General features: G+C 48.0%; 4 protein-coding genes across 4 annotated transcripts; 3 read left to right on the forward strand and 1 right to left on the reverse strand.

Moving 5' to 3' along the window:
- Positions 1-374: 374 nt before the first annotated feature.
- On the reverse strand, positions 375-948 carry LAJ45_11025 (uncharacterized protein; the record flags this gene model as incomplete). The annotated part of the gene is made up of 3 exons (XM_046120538.1): positions 375-561; positions 629-762; positions 901-948. The coding sequence occupies 3 exons, from the start codon at positions 946-948 to the stop codon at positions 375-377; spliced, it is 369 nt and encodes a 122-aa protein (XP_045966309.1).
- Positions 949-2,072: 1,124 nt separating this feature from the next.
- LAJ45_11026 (uncharacterized protein) lies at positions 2,073-3,707 on the forward strand (the record flags this gene model as incomplete). Its single annotated transcript, XM_046120539.1, has 7 exons — positions 2,073-2,085; positions 2,338-2,354; positions 2,456-2,479; positions 2,570-2,920; positions 2,986-3,032; positions 3,091-3,170; positions 3,220-3,707. 7 exons carry the CDS (start codon positions 2,073-2,075, stop codon positions 3,705-3,707), a joined length of 1,020 nt encoding a protein of 339 aa, XP_045966310.1.
- Positions 3,708-5,999: 2,292 nt separating this feature from the next.
- LAJ45_11027 (uncharacterized protein) lies at positions 6,000-7,870 on the forward strand (the record flags this gene model as incomplete). Its single annotated transcript, XM_046120540.1, has 5 exons — positions 6,000-6,169; positions 6,262-6,675; positions 6,759-7,202; positions 7,266-7,518; positions 7,574-7,870. The coding sequence occupies 5 exons, from the start codon at positions 6,000-6,002 to the stop codon at positions 7,868-7,870; spliced, it is 1,578 nt and encodes a 525-aa protein (XP_045966311.1).
- Positions 7,871-8,482: 612 nt separating this feature from the next.
- On the forward strand, positions 8,483-9,490 carry LAJ45_11028 (uncharacterized protein; the record flags this gene model as incomplete). Its single annotated transcript, XM_046120541.1, has 2 exons — positions 8,483-8,803; positions 8,879-9,490. 2 exons carry the CDS (start codon positions 8,483-8,485, stop codon positions 9,488-9,490), a joined length of 933 nt encoding a protein of 310 aa, XP_045966312.1.
- Between the last annotated feature and the right edge of the window lie 8,560 nt (positions 9,491-18,050).

The following is an 18,050-nucleotide window of genomic DNA, read 5'->3' on the forward strand; positions in this document are numbered from 1 at the left end:
TGCTCGGGAGGCGATGTTTCTGTGTCATTGAAGAACCGCAGCTGCTATGCACAGGCCCTCGAGCCCCTTAGTTCGAGTGGAAGCTTATGACCCATGGCGTGATAGCTCGCTCGGGAAGGTACTTTTGACACTCTACACGAAAGTCCCACGAGATCACGTGCACCGCACGCTAGTAACATTGATGAACAATCAATATATCCGTCCAAATGACGACAGGTAGCTAGGTATGTCTATCGCAAAAAGGCCTCAAACACAATCGCAACATAGTAGTGTCAATCGGGATATTCCCAGGCATTATAAATTACGCTGCTAGACACATCATTTTTTTTTGTGATAATTTCATGTAGTTGTGTCAGGCGGAAAGAAGGAATGTTCTAGTTGCCATTCTGCTGCTGCTGGACCACGATCTCGTTGGTTGGCAATGGGCCGGGGTCGGTCTCGGGGTTCATGCTAGTGACAACGTCGTTGAGCATTTCCTGAGCGACCCCCGGGTTCATTATGTCTGCACGAAACTGTGGCTGTTGAAGGAGTGTAAGAGCGGCGAGGGAGTGCACGGGGTAGCTAGAGGAGCTAAGTGTCAGCTAGACGACCAGATAATGATCGCGGCAAAAGAGGGGAGTATTCGGACGTCAGGAGCTTGGCATATTCGGGCTTGCGCCAGTACTCGAGATAGACGACGTAGTTTACGAAGCGCTCATCGTCGAGGACCTTTGAATGTGCGAGAAAGTTCAGGTAGAAGGGATTGGCCAAGCATTGAACGAACTGCAAGATGATGTTAGTTGATTTGCGCGCGGGTATGTTAACTAGCCAGCCAGCCAGCCAGCTAGCTAGCTACATATGAAACAAAGTGAGAATACGAGTAGGGTGGAGGAGTAGGAGGAAAAGGAGGAGGAGGAGGACCTCAAGCTCAATCTCAAAGCGAGTGTATGGTTGTTGTGATAGTGACATTATTAATTTAGGGGACCTGATGGGTTGAGTGCATGTGTCGCTGCTGGATGAAGCCCAGGACTGACTCGAATGCTTCATCGCTTATCACGCCAAGGACGCCGTGCAGAATTATACGCGTGGCACAATGTTCAGGTCACTTGTGGACAGGAGGACGTCAGCACGCTTGGCAACTGCTGCTTGCAGATCCGAATCAGGACCGCGAAATCAAGTCCCAAGCCTGTAAGGTCCCCCAGGAGCTGCCACAACCCTCCTCCCTTGGTCCCAAGCAACAAGCAGCAGTACCTAGCAGCACCTAACAGCAGAAGCGGAAGCATCACACTCGCTCAGCCAGCCAACCCTCCTTCCAACAACCGGGACAAGAGGCAACCCACTCTATTTTTCACTTCGTATTTTTATATTTCAAGACACCGCTCGTTTGAAGCTTGCAAAAGTCGCTCCTTTAGATCAGATCTTCCTCTCTCGGCCCCGGCAATATTCAGGAACACCACTTTTCCGGGTGTGTCGAGTGTCGCTCTTCCGGTATATCTGTATGTACATGTAATTACTTCTTTCCTTCACACCACTAGAGATATATTCCTCGAGGAGAGTGTTTCCAGTCAAGAAGCCACACCCCACCCAGCCTATCACAGCTCTTGAATCCCATCCCACCGCTCATTCAATCCATCCATCCATCCATCCATCCATCCAACCCAACCCGACCCCAGCCTGGCCAACCACCACTCACACCCAACCAGTAGCCCCATCCCCATTTCCCATTTTATTCTCCTTGGCCTCCCCCCCGTCATCCGCTCTCCGGTATCACAACTGCTGCCGCTTACGGATTTCACCCATTCCACCCCCCCCCCCCCGGGCCTTGTCCCTTATTTTTGACTCCACACCCCTCTGACCGTTACTTACATAGAGTAGGCAGTAGAAAGCGATCAATACATACAATCCATACCATACTACATACCATACCATACGAACAAGCTCTCTTCACTCCCTCACTCGACTTTCCCGCATGCTTGCTTAAATGTCATGACCGTTGCCAATACTCCGGTCACTCTTTTTTGCTCCCCTCTTGCCCGATCTTGACTATATCTCTACTACCACCCCCCACCATCTCACGCTAGGTGCAAGCAGCAATGCAGACATTTGGTATGAAGTTCTCCTCCACATTTCCCTCTTTTTCCTCCCACTCCCTCTCTTCAACCTCCACCACATCCTCCTCCTCCTCCTCCTCCTCCTCCTCTGGATCATCGTCTCCCCCGTCTCCTACGGTCTCTACACAAGCACCACACATGCCCCCCCGCCCCGTCTCCAGTTACACTTTTTCTTCCACCTCATCGTCCTCTTCATCGCTACGACGAGGTGTGCTGACGAGGGATTTCTCATTCGACGATATTATAGTGCCAAAAAACCGCCGGGTATGCATTCAAATCAAACCCATTCTACTCGAACTGTGTCCTTAACAACCATTTTTTTCTTTCTCTTTTCGAGTGCTGACATGTGATTATTCTACAAACAGCCTAGATTCGATCTTTTTATAGAAGTAAGAAACCCACCCCCCCGGCCACTCCCCGAGTATTGGCGAAACATTTTGTTTCTTAGACATAGGGGCCCGAGTTGACATGTTTCGCAGATTCACGACCTCAACAATGTCCCGCTCGTTTCCGGTCAAGCCTACGTCAAATGGCACCTCCAGGGCTCAAATCGCGCCGAAGCCCGAGGGCGCACCACGAAGGAAACAATAAAGGACCATAAAGTCGCATGGCACTTCACGCATACCTGCGAAGAGATCCGGATGACCATTGGGCGAAATGGGATGCTGCAGGAACAGCTCCTCATCTTTGAGGTCTGCCAGGAGTATGCGGGCGCGAGGGAGCGCATTGCATTGGGGACGGTGCAGCTCAATTTGGCAGAGTATACGCAGGTCCATAGGGATACAAGGAGGTATCTGATGCAGGATAGCAAGATTAATTCGACTTTGAAGGTACGTCGTTCGATATTTGATCCCAAAATATCGATATATGGCTAATGTGGATGTGACGCCTTTAGATCACTGTTGCGCTGACCCAGGTTGGAGGAGATGAGAATTTCATAGCGTAAGCTTTGTTCTCTCCAGTGTTTTTGCCTGTCCAATATACTGACGGAAAGCCATAGCCCACAATTACAAGGCGCCCAGGTTTTTGGGGGCATAGCAGGAATAATCGGAGAAGCTCGAGATGTGGAAGATCCCGGACGTGAGTTTGCAATCAACCCCCAGCATTGAGCTTGCCTAATCACGTACAGATCGTTCTATTTCCAGATTTCAAAAGCGGGACAGAAGCGCGATCCACGACATGTACCGCAGTACCCTCGCAGCTTCGTGGCAACTTCAGGCAGGTGAACTCAACCCGGAGGAATGCATAGATGATATCTTTGCCGGCGGTGACGGCTGGACCCCCCGCTCTGAACGATTCCGTGGGAAACCCAAATCAGTCAGATATGAGGGGGGGCTTAGTCGGGGAGGAATGGACGGTAGTGATAGTGATTCGTTGAGCGCTGTGAGCAGCGGTGGGGGGAATTCAACCACGGGAAACACACACCTCGGTACCAGCGATCTACGACGAAAGCGGGACGGTGATACACTAAGCATTGTTAGCTTTGCTATACCACCTACGGAAAGGAGAACAAGCGGCAGAAGTAGTATCCGGAGCACTATGAGTGAACGAGAGGTTGACGAGGTGCGCGCAAGGGAGGATCTGGTTAGCTGGAAAATGCCAGCGGTGTCGCGATGACGGAAGCAATGGGGGCAACGGGAATGCGAGACTTTTTCTCTCCCATTTCACGTGTATGCATGAAAGGCGGAGAAATGTGCCTATAACCCATTGTTGATGGTGCTGGACTTGAAGGGTATCGTGGGGTGCTGTGCCGTATTCCGGAGTAACAGCACCCTCCAGATCCAACAACCCTTGTTCTAATATGTTATCGGATCAGGATTTATTAATTCCGTGACACCTTTTTTCCCTTATAACTGCATACGCATAAACACTCTCTCTTTATTTTTCCTTGTCTATCAATATGTCGCTCGTTTATGAATCGTGTTTTCTCTTTTCCTTGTCTGCATAAATACATGGGGTTCCGGGTTCGGGGGTGGACGGGCTGGCGGGTCTTTTCGTTATATTTCTTTACTGTTTGAATGGTGTTGGATATAAAAGTCTGCGATTGAGGTTCGACAGGGACTGTAAACAAGTGGCAGTATTTCCTTATTCTTTTTTGTATAACTAGTATCTAGTATTTGGTTTCGGAGTTCTTTTGTATAATAAATATCCACGGCGGGGCGGAAATAGAATCTAAGATTTAGCTATCATGCGGACCAAATGGCGAGAGTGCGGGGTAGATGATCTAGATCTTCATGTAGGTGACTGCATGTATGAGTGATTTCCTGTGAATCAAATGGGGCTATTCTACTCTTTAGTGCTGGAAGCCCCCGGTGATTGGTGCTGGATAACGATCTTATTCCAACTGGGAGGCTTGCTACCCCGGAGGTGACTTGCGGCTCTATATTAATCAGTGACGTGGGACCATGCCTGTAAGCAATATTGGGCGTTGCGAAATATTTAGCCTGTTGTTTTCTAGACCTGAGGTATCTATCGAGCGATGCATGTAGGTACGTGCGCTGCGTTTAGTGCTACGAAGGTACTAATTGATCACTATCCACAGACCCACACTGGTTGAGAATACAGCCTGTAGGTGGGTTTGATATCTCGAGATGAAGTTGGGATATTAAAAGTACAGTACAGTTGCAGGAAAAAGTAGACTCATACGATCTAAAATTGGGTAAGTAAAGTTTGTTGAGTAATGCAACGAAACGATAGTGGCCTTAACGGTTTAAGCAAGTATAAGGGCATTTGACCCATCATCCTACTAGAATCAAAGGTGGTTTTTATTAACGATTATTTCGGATCGATTGATGTGCCCATAGATTCTGCTGCCATTGGAATGCTTCTTGATAGGACATACATGTATCAAGGCACCCGCGTTTACGGACTAATGTGGTTGTGAGTCCGACTTTGAGGTATAAAAGTACTCTCGTCCGTCTATTCTAATTTGTGAATAGTTCATGTTGAATATAACCTAGTTAAGGCCTTGTCTTTTGGAGCTACAGGATATCTAGAGTACGGTTCATAGGTAAACCCCACTGAATGGGTTTCCCTCGATTCAACTTTGGTTACTTGCATGGCCCACATGGTAAACAGCATAGTTCAGTATGCCTACCCGCACACACATGATATTGAGATTCTATAGATCCCTAAACAAAACGATATATTCTCGTTGGTGTCACGTGGTTACTGATTTAGGCCTTAATATGACGGTACTGATCTCGGGCCAGGGTTTTGTGGTGTGAATCATGACATATCACTCAATCCAATATTCAACCCCATTGGTTGATATATGGCTTCCGAGCCTAGGAGAATATATATATGATGGTCACCATTACATATAGACACTATAGTGTCAATATTCAACAGTGGAAGCTGTTGGATAGGGTGGTACGACTTTTAGGCTGGGGCGAGAGGAATTTCGTGTTGGTTGGCGAAGTATGCACTGAACCCAGTATAAGACAAGGCATGACGGTAGCAGTTTATTGCGAAACTTTTTACGATAGCTGGCGATATGTGTAATGATAGCGAATATTATGACATACTATAAAAGTTATGTCACAAGCCCTCTATGATGAGGGAGACTCCGTTTCCCATCTTTGGTATTCGTCTGAAATGGAATATTCTTAAACTGCGGTGACCAATTGAGTATAAATAGATAAATTCTTCTCGCCTAGGTCCTGGGTGATACTCCCAGGAGTGGTGGTTCACTACTAGACTCTACTACTAAAGACCCCCCCGACCGCCAAAATCAAACCCTGTACCCTAAGTTCCACAAACAGCTAGCGTATCCATCTGAAATTTTCGAGAGCGAGTTCTAAACTTTCAACGACAATCCATCGCTGCAACCACTCCACCCACCAACCAACTTCTCAGATTCCTCCAAGCAGCCTCGAAACAGAAACTGCTACAACGGAATTGCCCAAAATGTCTGCTGTCGATTACCTTCTCCAAGAGACCTCGGTAGGCTACGGCCTTTACCAGGTCGTTTTGCAGCCTGAGACTATTGGTAGTCGCCTTAAAGAGGTGCAAGAAGCTGCTACTGAGTTGTCCAAATTCGGGAAGATGGTCAAACTTGTCTCTTTCGCGCCCTTCCAGTGAGTGTCTCTTAACCTGCCGCTCAATTTGGCAATTATACCGGGCAGGTGTCTTTTTTGTAAATAGTCGTTAACGCAATTGCGAAAATTAGAGGTGCGGCGCAGGCACTTGAGAACGCAAACGACATCTCTGAGGGTATCGCGAGCGACCACCTTAAAGCTCTCCTTGAGGTCAATCTCCCCAAGGGTGGGAAGAAGAAGAAGGTGATTCTTGGTATCACCGATAAGAACTTGGCTGGTTCAATTAAGGCTGCTTTCCCCGGTGTTGATTGCGAGACAAACGAGGTTGTCCAAGACTTGCTCCGTGGGCTGAGGCTTCATGGGCCTAAGCTTCTCAAGCAGCTGCAGGAGGGTGATATGGACCGCGCTCAGCTAGGTTTGGGTCACGCATATTCCAGGGCCAAGGTAAAGTTCTCAGTCCAGAAGAACGACAACCACATTATTCAGTCAATCGCGCTATTGGATACCCTGGATAAGGATATCAACACTTTTGCCATGAGAGTTAGGTTTGTGGACTTTCTTACTGGTGCCGAAGAATTTAAATTCTGGCGCAAAAGCAAGCGCCTGCTTACTCAGTTAAATTTTACAGGGAATGGTACTCCTGGCATTTTCCGGAAATGATCAAGATTGTGTCTGATAACCACCAATATGCCCGCCTTATTCTTTTCGTCCGGGACAAGAAGACACTGTCTGACGACCGTCTCCATGAACTGGCTGCCCTCGTTGACGACGACGCGGAGATTGCCCAGGCAGTTATTGACGCTGCTAAGGTCTCCATGGGCCAGGACATCTCTGATGCCGACATGACCAACATCTGCTCATTCGCTGAGAAGGTTGTTTCACTCGCTGACTATAGAAAAACTTTGCACGGATACCTGGTGGACAAGATGGCGATCGTTGCCCCTAATTTGGCGCAGCTTATCGGGGAGATTGTTGGTGCTAGATTGATTTCACATGCTGGAAGTTTGACCAACCTTTCCAAGTACCCTGCGTCTACAGTGCAGATTCTTGGTGCCGAGAAGGCTTTGTTCAGGTATTACCAAAATTAAGAGTCGGGTGGGTTACGGTCAATGATTTGTCTTCTAACGAGGCGCAGAGCTTTAAAAACCAAGGGCAACACCCCCAAATACGGTCTCATCTACCATTCTTCTTTCATCGGTAGGGCTGGCGCCAAGAACAAGGGAAGAATTTCCCGATTTTTGGCCAACAAGTGCTCCATTGCCTCCAGAATCGACAGTTTCTCGGATGTCCCTACAACAAAGTTCGGTGAGGCTCTGAGGAAACAGGTTGAGGAGCGCCTTGATTTCTACGCCAACGGTTCCGCCCCTACCAAGAACCAGGATGCCATGGTATGCTCTGTAATTAACGAGAGAGGAAATTCGGTTATGGCTAATACTTGCTTAGAAAGCTGCAATGGATGCTGTTTTGGCAGAAATTGATGTTGACGCTGATCATGATGACGAAGAAGAGGTTGATAAAGAAATGGAGGACATTGTCAAGCCAAAGTCCAAGAAGGACAAGAAGGATAAGAAGGAGAAGAAGGACAAGAAGGAGAAGAAGGAGAAAAACGAAGCCAAGGAGGACAAAGAAGAAAAGTCAAGTAAGAAGAGGCGGAGAGAGGATGATGCGGAAGTCGAAGAGGTGAAGGAGAAGAAGAAGTCCAAGAAGGAGAAGAAGGAGAAAAAGAAGAGCAAAGCTTGAGTGGGAACAAAGGAACAAACAAATTACGGGTACATAAACTCTTTGCTGATTTTTTTCTGGCCGACAGACAAGGGTCGAGCTGGTAACCGAAATCGGTATAATTTCTTATGGCGTCCTTCATTTCCTTATATTTTTCTTCATTCTGTACTCTAAAAATTTCCGCTGTTTGAATTGAACGTTTTGAGTTATTTCTATTTAAATTTTGAGAGCAGCCAGAGCGGATTGAAAGTTAATGGAGATCTTCCTGTGGAAGCACGAAAATGAGGATTGTACTCTAGGTAAAGCACATGCACATATGTGTACTTTATCATCTCGTTGGGTGCGGGTTTAATAAGGATAATAAATTCTCAGGGTTAGGGCTGTCCCAGAGGTCAGCCGTAAGTCCAGCCTCCCAATAGGTGTCACGAATGCTTATTGAATTGTTCCATGCATGGACTTGTATCCTTTATTGGTCCAATCCCAGGACTTTTCCATCCCTCTTCATCCCTCGCCAGCGAGGCTGGTCGCTCGCACACCATCAGTCTCACCAATCTCTCCACAGTTTACTTATTTTTAACTACTACTTTTACGCACGAGAAACGATATTTCTCCGGTATGTTAATTCACGATTCGATGGCTACACGAGCAAGTCTCCAACGGCGCCAAGCACTTGGCCTCCTCAATGGAAATGTCTCCACTCATCGAGCCGCCACTCCGCGCAGAATTGACAGTGAGTTTGACCATGAAAAACTCAGGAGAGAAGGCCAGGTTAGAGTGCTGGGAAAGCACTCAATTGACTTCCTGGACGACGCACAAATACCTAAAGCTGCCCGGTATACCGAAACCCACGACAAAAGATTAGGAATTGAGCACTGGTTGGAGGATGGCGTTGTGGATGGAGGTCTGTCGTGTTCATCAGCTCATGACGATGACACGGCAGTGCTTGGACAGCTTGTAAGTTTTTGGTGCTCGTAGTGACGCAAGGGGTTGCTGTTTTAGGAGCTTTAGTTGTTGACAGGGATTAAATAGACTATAGATGGGAGGGATCGGTCCTTCTGCCATTCAGTCTCGGAGCCATTGATAAACGAAGGGCAGGAGTACCGATATCAAGAAGAAAGGTTCGCAGAGGTAGATAAAGGTTGTTTCGAAAGCAGGCAACGATTAGATTCTTTGGTGTTCCCGCGGGCGGGGAGATCGGATTATCCATTGCAGACATCGGTCAACCCGGAGGCTCCAGTGTCCGAGGCCTTCTCCAGTTCAGCAGCAGCGGCAGCAACAGCACTTCGTCTTCGCCTCCGTGTAGCACTCTTTAAGGTGCAGACAAACCAGACTGCAATTCCGATATCGCACCTGCAACTTCCCGAGGCGTCTCCACAGCCTCTCTCGGTTTTTCCGCCGTCCCTGGTGAGAGTAAGCACTGAGAGAAATGCTCACGATGAGTACTGTGGCTTTTTCTACGGCGACGATATAAATACGGCACCACCCTCTTCACCACCACCGCTTACAATGGCAGGCACTCTTCTTGATGAACTGCCGTTTCTAGTACCAACCAGGTCCTCTTCACCATCTGCAGGGTTGGACCCACTGCAATTTGGCAGTTCCACAATTTTGCCTCGGAGAATTAGCCTTCGAAATCACTAGCTTATCGGTGCAAAAGAGTGATTTATAGGATAAAAACATTCTAATCCTTTTGAATTACATAATTCGGTATATTTCATGTTGTTCTCTATCGTGGATATGAGAGGAGCGGGGAGAGGATCAGTTTGCAAAAAAAGGCGTTCTTTAGGAAATTTAGTTAATAGTCGGCCGGTTCAAATCGATGAATTGTTAGAATGTTGAGGGAAAGGTCCCATGGTTTTCTCCGAATGTGTCTAGTGGACCTGATATTCGTAATTATCGGGTACTCCCTGTATGTTTGTATTGAGGATATACGGGAAACGAGGAGAATCCATCAAGTCAGAAAAGGCAAAAATTAATTAGATATAGCTGTAATGCAATGAATCGAGTGATACTAGATGATCCATATAAGTCGAATTGATTGATTGATTAATTCAGACAAGCCGAATATCATGAGGTATGTCAAGAGATAGCCCTTAACCTAGTCTCGTGCCCAGCCTGTGTTTGCTTCGATCCAGCGCACATCTGGGAACAAGACTACCCTTAACCGTTATGCCTACAATACCGGAAACGGGGGTGTCCTGCTTACAGCATTGATACAGTCGCGCAATCAATGCTTTGCAGTTCAGGCGCCCCGAAGTTAAACCAAGAGTGTTGGGAATAGTTTATTTCTATGAAGACGTGTTAAATAAAGTGCTATATTTAGTTGGAATTGATACTGTATGGCCGAAAATAATAAATTTTGAGGGATACTGTATCAATACCATCCCAATACCATACCAATAATTGAACTATGCCCGCACAGGGCGGCCATCAAGGCCGCCCCCGCTCTGACCATCAGTAATTATCACGGCCCAACCACCGCTGCATGCCCTGCCGACGAGACGTCTCCAGAATCGGGTTGTTGGATGAGAGATCAGTGTGGCTTCAGTTTTGTTTGCTGGATTAAGATTAGGTTCGGGAATGAGTGTAAGCGTTAGGCGCTTCAGGTTTAGGTTTCAGAAACTAGAAGAAAAGTCAGGATTTGGAATCGGGTTTCTATTATGTTTGTACGGAGCCATTTCAACTCTCCGGTGTATGAGTACACACAGGGCCCAGTTACATGCCGAGAGTTATTTTTAGAAGCCAGTTGCACAGTGATATTCAAGTACCGGCAGTGTGGTTACGTACCAGCTATCAGAGTAGCTATATTCTGAGCCCTAGGAAGAGGATCTATTCATGGGAGCAATGACTGACAAGTCTGTATCTCGCCAATAAATAGAAAACCAGCTAGAGTGAAGCTCTGAGTGCCCAATAATCCACTGTATTCTCTGTGTAATGGGGACAGCCTTTTCTATATATCGCTAGAATCCAATAGAATAGGTGCGGCCATGCAAGATAGAAATCAGGTGCAGATTATTTCAAAGATACTATCGCTAGAACTCAATAATCTTTAAAGGCTCTGCTATCGAATAGCATACTTGATTGGCAATCTCTGAAGACTGGAGAAGTCAAATATTAGGACGGGAAGGATCCTGAGTACTTATACTCCAAAGAATTCTGTTCCCTGCACCTACCTCCTTCCTAAGTTCTGGTGATGACTCATCAGCAGGCTTAACTATTTCTGTAAAGGGTCTCCTGTGTTTTCAGAGAATCAAAATCCGTTTTGATTTCTCAGGAGAACATCAGGAGTGTAACGGAGCCATCTCAACAGTCTGGTGTATGAGTACACACAGGGCCCGGTTACATGCTGAGAGTTATTGTTAGAAGCCAGTTACACAGTGACATGCAAGTGCCGGCAGTGTGGTTAGCTACCAGCTGTCAGAATAACTACATTCTGAGTGCTAGGAAGAGGATATATTCATGGGAGTAATGACTGACGAGTCTATGTCTCGCCAATGACTAGAAGGCCAGCCAGAGTGAAGCTCTGAGTGCTCGGCGATCCTCTACATCCTCTGAGCTTGATAAGTCCGCCGGTAGTGGCAGGGACTATGCATGGGAAAGTCTACAATAAGCGAAGAGCTCTACAGCAACGATTAAGCTTACACCTGAGCGGCAGCTCATTCATGCAGGTCCCGGTTGTGCGACAACCAAGACTGCAGGTGTTACAAAGGCTTTGACTAAGGGTGATCGCCTTCGGAACAGGAAGCACCCGCTAACACTTAGAGAGAAGCGGGGTAGTGGTGGTATTGCTTCCCTTCCCCTAGAAGGAATCACCAGAGCTTAGTAAGGAAGTAGGAGCAGGGAATGGAATCCTTTGGAGTATAAGTACTCAGGATCCTTCTCGCCCAACTATCCGATTTCCTGATTTCCATCTTGCACGGCCACACCTTTCTATCTGATTCTAGCGATATGTGGAAAGACTGTCCCCGTAACAGATAATCTTTAAGTGCTCAAGTTACCTTCAGATTATTCTTCCTCCTACAACATGTCCGCCCTTCCGGCTCCCCAAGTGCCTCTTCAGATTGAATGGCAACCGGCAGCCTTAGAATTCCAAGAGGGTCAGACACAGTTGATCCACAAGCCCAGGACGGCGCTCCAGTCCTACATCTCCGGAGCCGAGCCCACCTGGCAAAATACCAACGAAGTTACCATACAGGACTTCTTTGCGGAATTGCAGAACTACCTCAAGCACAGCCTGCAACAGGAAGTCATCAAGGCCGGCAATGCGCTAGCCTTGGTGCAAGAAAGACAAGAAGCGGAGGCAGTCCTGCTCAGGGATACCTTCGGCTACATGCGAGAACAAGTCTCCTCAGTCCAGGCACAACTCAAGAGTTATGCCCAGAGAGATGACTTGGGAACGGATGAGATGGAGGACATTGAGTGGACAAGCCCGGCCATGCCTCCTAACTTTCTGGAGGAGATCCAGAGAGCCATCAACGAAGGACGGCTCTCTATCACCAGAATGCCCACACCAGCACTTGTCCTTAACCTTGCTCCTCTGCAGAACTCCAGGGCCTCATCTAGAGCGGCCCTGAGAACCTTCCACCAAAGGGTGAACCCTTTTGCGGCGTTTCCAGTCAGGTCAATCAGGCAGAGGACTCTCCCCCTGATGATGCTATAGGCGATTGGAGGCTCACCTCTCCTGCCTCAGAGAGCCCCAGCCAGCCCGTTGGCAGGTGGCCTAGCTAGGCCCCCCTGACCACCCGTAGAAGACGACAATTACTACTCCCAAACACCGGTTAGGAGTGGACCCTCTGGGCTTCCTCCACCCTGCGTCCGACAGGGGTTATCCCCCGAATCCCACAGAGGTTCACCACCCCCGGAGGCACCTAGGAGGAACCTCCAGCCAGAAGGAAACCCCGGTGGAGGGAACCAGGACCCAGAACCAGCGGGTAATGATGGAGGAAATGGAATAGTCCCCCCAGTTGGTGGTGCTCCCAACCCGGGAGGGGACTCAGACAGTTCAGACTCGGAGCCTGAGGATAGAGCCAGGAGAGAATGGCGAAGATATCTCCGGAAGAAGCTAGAGAAGCAACAGAAGGAGCTTCTCACCTCGATGGCCCAGTTAATGAGGCCTCCGGCCCCATAACACCCCTCCGCTGCCTCCAGGGCCCGAGAACCCAAGGCACCCCCTCCGGCCAAGTTCAATGGCAAATCAGACAATGTGGAGACCTTCATCCGGCACTGTGAGGATGTCTTCTCCATTGAAAGCCAGTCCTATACCTCCGAAGAGGTTAAGATCCGTTATGCTGGCAACCTGATGGAAGGAGATGCTCCGGTCAAGTGGTATGAAGCTTATCACAACTCCATTGACCAAGCTTCTGCCAACCGGATAGCTGGGATGCCTGTTGTGTTGGATGAGAGATGGAAGCGCTGGGATTTCTTTGTGGATGCTCTCAGAGCAGCCTTTGGCGAAGCCAACTCCAGGGATGATGCATTAGCCCAATGGAATGCCCTTACCCACACAGTCAAAGGAGGAATAGACTCCTTCCTGAATAGCATTATTCAGCTGATGTGGAAGACTGGCTATAAGGGTCAGTTAGTGGATGATAAGATCCTCATTTCCCTCCTTCCCGACCTAGGCATGAGTTGGGCTCTCTTTACCCCCAAGCCAAAATCCTTGATGGAGCGGATAGCTGCTCTAAGAGAGCTAGGGCACACCCATGAGAGGTACCAGATGGTAGTAGCTGAGAAAACACCAGCCAGGACCAAGAAAGATCCTCCTGCTGAGAAGGAACGGCATTCCAAGAGGAAGAGAGAAGCTGCAAGCTCCTCCAAACCTCAGAAGGAAGCTAGTTCCAAAGACAAAGCGGTGGAACTGAAGGGTATCCCGGGGGATATTCTAGAAGAAAGAAGGAAAGCAGAAGTATGCTTGAAGGTATGACCTTCCGGTACTCCCTATTGGTAGAGTGCATAGACTGACTTGTGCAATAGTGCGGCAAGTCCAGACACAAATGGACCGATTGTTGGTCCAGGGAACCTACTGTTGTCCGAGTGGCAGCAGTGAGGGTACAAAAGCGGAAAAGAGGAAATGGCAAGCCCAATCCTCAGAAGAAAGCTAAAGTGGCTGCTGTTATAGCAGAAGAACCACTTGTTGTACTCCCAGAGGTTACAGGAGATTTCGTTTTTCAGCCTGATCAAGACTCGGACAATAAAATCATCTGGTAGAAAGTGTGTCTGTTTAGAGTCTTTGTTTACTAGTTTTCTTTGGGGTCTTGTTTTATTTCTCTTGAATAAATTATTGTGTTTCGGCCTATTTGATTGTTTCCAACCACTCTGAGGATGGGTTTATAACACGAAACAGCTGGTCTGTAAGTGCTCTGCCAAAGTTACATTTGCTACAAGACACTTCCAAACCGCTACCAGACTACCCCACAAATACATGCTTTATCATCGCTTGGGGATAGAACCAAAGGATCTTTTGATCTTAGTAGTGCCCGTAACTGTTAAGCAATGGAGAAAAGACAAAGAGAATCAAGCCCAGAACCTGCACAGAAGCGAAGAAGATTAGAAGAGAAGCTTCCATCGTTACCAGTACACGGCAAGAGGCCAATACTGAAAGCAGGACTGTTATGGACGGTCAAGAACCAAGTTGAAGACGCCCAAGGGTAATTCCTCTTTGACAGCGGTTGTACAGGAGCAATCCTGAACAAGAGTTTTGTCAGGAAGTATGGTGTTCCCTTAGTGCGGCGAGATCAACCTCTGACAATGTATGATGCTCAAGGAGATGTCATGATGGGCGGAGGAGAGTATTACACTCACCCAGTCCACATGAACATGGGAGATCATAAGGAGACACTCCGATGGGAAGTGGCTACTTTGGAAGAAGGAATATCAGGTTACCTGCCAATTGCATGGGCAAGGAAGCACAACCCGGATATCAATTGGGAACTCAATACCATAAGCTGGCGAAGTGACTACTGCAAGCAGAATTGTCTCCCAGCATCGATCAAGTTTGAACTCATCTCTCCCTACCAACTGATGGAAGAAGAAGATGTAGTGTACCAACTGGCCGCTTCAGTATGGCATGATGAGGATGGAGGAGATATCTCTGAAAGGATACCTCTCTGCTACAGGGAATGGGCTGATGTATTCAGTCAAGAGAAGATACAGAAGCTGCCTCCGCACTCTCGGAATGACTTGAAGATCAATCTCTTGCCTGGTACCGCTCCCCCATTTGGCCCGCTATACCCATGTTCCGCTCCAGAATTGAAGGACCTCCGGGAGTACCTAGACAAACAGTTGTCTTTGGGTAAGATCTCCAGATCTAACAGCCCAGCAGCGGCGCCCATATTGTTCATACCCAAGAAGGATGGAACATGGCGAATTTGTGTTGATTACAGAGGATTGAACAAGGTCACTGTCAAGGACAAGTACCCGCTGCCTATCATGAGTGAGCTCAGGGATAGGTTGTTCAAGGCCAAGATCTTTACAAAGATAGACTTGAAGAATGGCTTCAATTTGATCAGGATAGCAGAAGGTCATGAGTGGAAAACCGCTTTCAGAACCCGCTATGGACTGTATCAGTATAATGTGATGCCATTTGGTCTATGCAACGCCCCTTCCGCCTTCCAGGCAATGATCAATGATGTGCTAAAGGAACTACTGGATGAAGGAGTGGTTGTCTATATTGACGACATCCTCATCTACTCGGAGAGTGAGGAAGAGCATGAAAGGCTGGTTGAGAAGGTCCTACAGAAGCTCAGAGAAGCAAGACTGTGTGCCTCCATCAGCAAGACATCCTTCCATGTCCGAGAAGTAGAATACCTTGGCTATCACATCTCAGAGAATGGGTTATCTATGTCAGAGGATAAGGTGGAGGCGGTTCAGGAATGGCCAGTACCCTGAAACATTAAGGGAGTGCAAGGTTTCCTGGAATTTGCAAACTTCTATCGCCGCTTCATTGAAGGCTTCAGTAAAGTTTGCAAACCATTGACCAACCTCTTGCAAAATGACAAGAAATGGTATTGGACCGCAGCCTGTGAACAAGCATTTGAGGAACTCAAGAGGCTATTCACAAGCGCTCCAATCCTTCTCCATTTTGACCCTAGCAGAAGAACTGTGGTCGAAACTGATGCCAGTGACTTTGCCAAAGGAGCGGTGCTCTCTCAGTATGGGGAAGATGGGAAACTACACCTGGTAGCTTTCTATTCTAAGAAGTTCTCCCCGGCTGAGATCAACTATGACATTCATGATAAGGAAATGGGAGCTATCGTAGCCTCTTTCCGGGAATGGGAGCATATGCTCAAGAGTTGTGAGCATGAGATCACGGTTTTCACAGACTACAAGAATTTAGAGTAATTCAACTCTACCAAGGTTCTCACTAGGCGGCAAGCTAGATGGTCTGAAGACCTCGCAGGTTACAATTTCAAAGTTGTCTACAGACCGGGAGAAAAGAATGGCAAACCTGATGTGCTATCTAAGCGTTGGGATCACCGCCCTGAAGAGGGGAGTGAAACCTTGCAGCCGGAGCCACAGATGTTTTTTAGGCCAGGTCAATTGGTTTTGGATCCTGTTAAGCTAGCGGCTGTCAGGGTGAATCAATTGCAGAGTACATTCTTAGAGCGCCTATGTGCGGTAGCTAAAGAGGATGGAATCTGGCAGGAACTGCACCGCTCCCTGGTTGAAAGGAAACCAAACTTGGACCAAAACTTGTCTATCAAGGACGGCCTCATCTTTTACAAGAATCGATGGTACATTCCCAAGGACAAGAAGCTCCAGATGGATATCCTGACCGATACCCATGACTCTAAGGTGGCAGGCCATTTCGGCCAGTTCAAGACATTAGAGCGGGTGAAAACTTCTTTTGGCCCAACATGGATAAAGATGTTGAGGAATATGTCCGGAGCTGTGACAGCTGCCAGAGGAATAAGACCTCAAGACATAAGAAGTGTAACGGAGCCATTTCAACTGTCTGGTGTATGAGTACACACAGGGCCCGGTTACATGCTGAGAGTTATTGTTAGAAGCCAGTTGCACAGTGACATGCAAGTACCGGCAGTGTGGTTAGCTACCAACTGTCAGAGTAACTACATTCTGAGCGCTAGGAAGAGGATCTACTCATGGGAGCAATGACTGACGAGTCTGTGCCTCGCCAATGATTAGAAGGCTAGCCAGAGTGAAGCTCTGAGTGCTCAGCGATCCTCCACATCCTCTGAGCATTGGAAGTCCGCCAGCAGTGGAAGAGACTATGCCTGGGAAGTCTACAATAAGCGGAAGCTCTACAGCAATGATTAAGCTTACACCTGAGCGGCAGCTCATTCATGCAGGCCCCTAGTTGTGTGGCAACAAAGGCTGCAGGTGTTACAAAGGCTTTGACTAAGGGTGGTTGCCTTCGGAATCGGAAGCACTCGCTGACGCTTAGAGAGAAGCGGGGTAGCGATGGTATTGCTTCCCTTCCACTAGGAGGTAGCACCGGAACTTAGTAAGGAAGTAGGAGCAGAGAATAGAATCCTTTGGAGTATAAGTACTCAGGATCATTCCCGCCCAACTGACCTGATCCTCATCTTCGAGTAGACCATTATCGGTAGCAGAGCCCTTAAAGATTATTGAGTTCTAGCGATAGTATCTTTGAATAAATCTGCACCTGATTTCTATCTTGCACGGCCGCATCTATTCTATTGGATTCTAGCGATACATAGATAGGCTGCCCCCGTTACAGATAATCTTTAGTGCTCAAATCACCTTCAGATTATTCTTTCCTCTCACAACATGTCCGCCCTCCCGGCTCCCCAAGCGCCTCTTCAGATTGAATGGCAACCGGCAGCTTTAGAATTCCAAGAGGGACAGACACAGTTGATCCACAAGCCCAGGACGGCGCTCCAGTCTTACATCCCCGGATGTGAGCCCACCTGGCAAGATACCGACGAAGTCACCCTACAGGACTTCTTTGCGGAATTGCAGCGCTACCTGAAGCACAGCCTGCAACAGGAAGTCATCAAGGCCGGCAATGCGCTAGCCTTGGTGCAAGAAAGACAAGAAGCTGAGGCAGTCCTGCTCCGGAATGCCTTCGGCTATATGCAAGAACAAGTCTCCTCAGTCCAGGCACAACTCCAGAGTTATGCTCAGAGAGATGACTTAGGAGCGGATGAGATGGAGGACATTGAATGGACAAACCCGGCGATGCCCCCTAACTTCCTGGAAGACATCCAGAGAGCCATTA

The sequence above is a fragment of the Morchella importuna genome (genome assembly GCF_003444635.1).
Source record: "Morchella importuna strain M04M26 chromosome Unknown Morimp01GS054, whole genome shotgun sequence".
Classification (NCBI taxonomy): Eukaryota; Fungi; Ascomycota; class Pezizomycetes; order Pezizales; family Morchellaceae; genus Morchella; species Morchella importuna.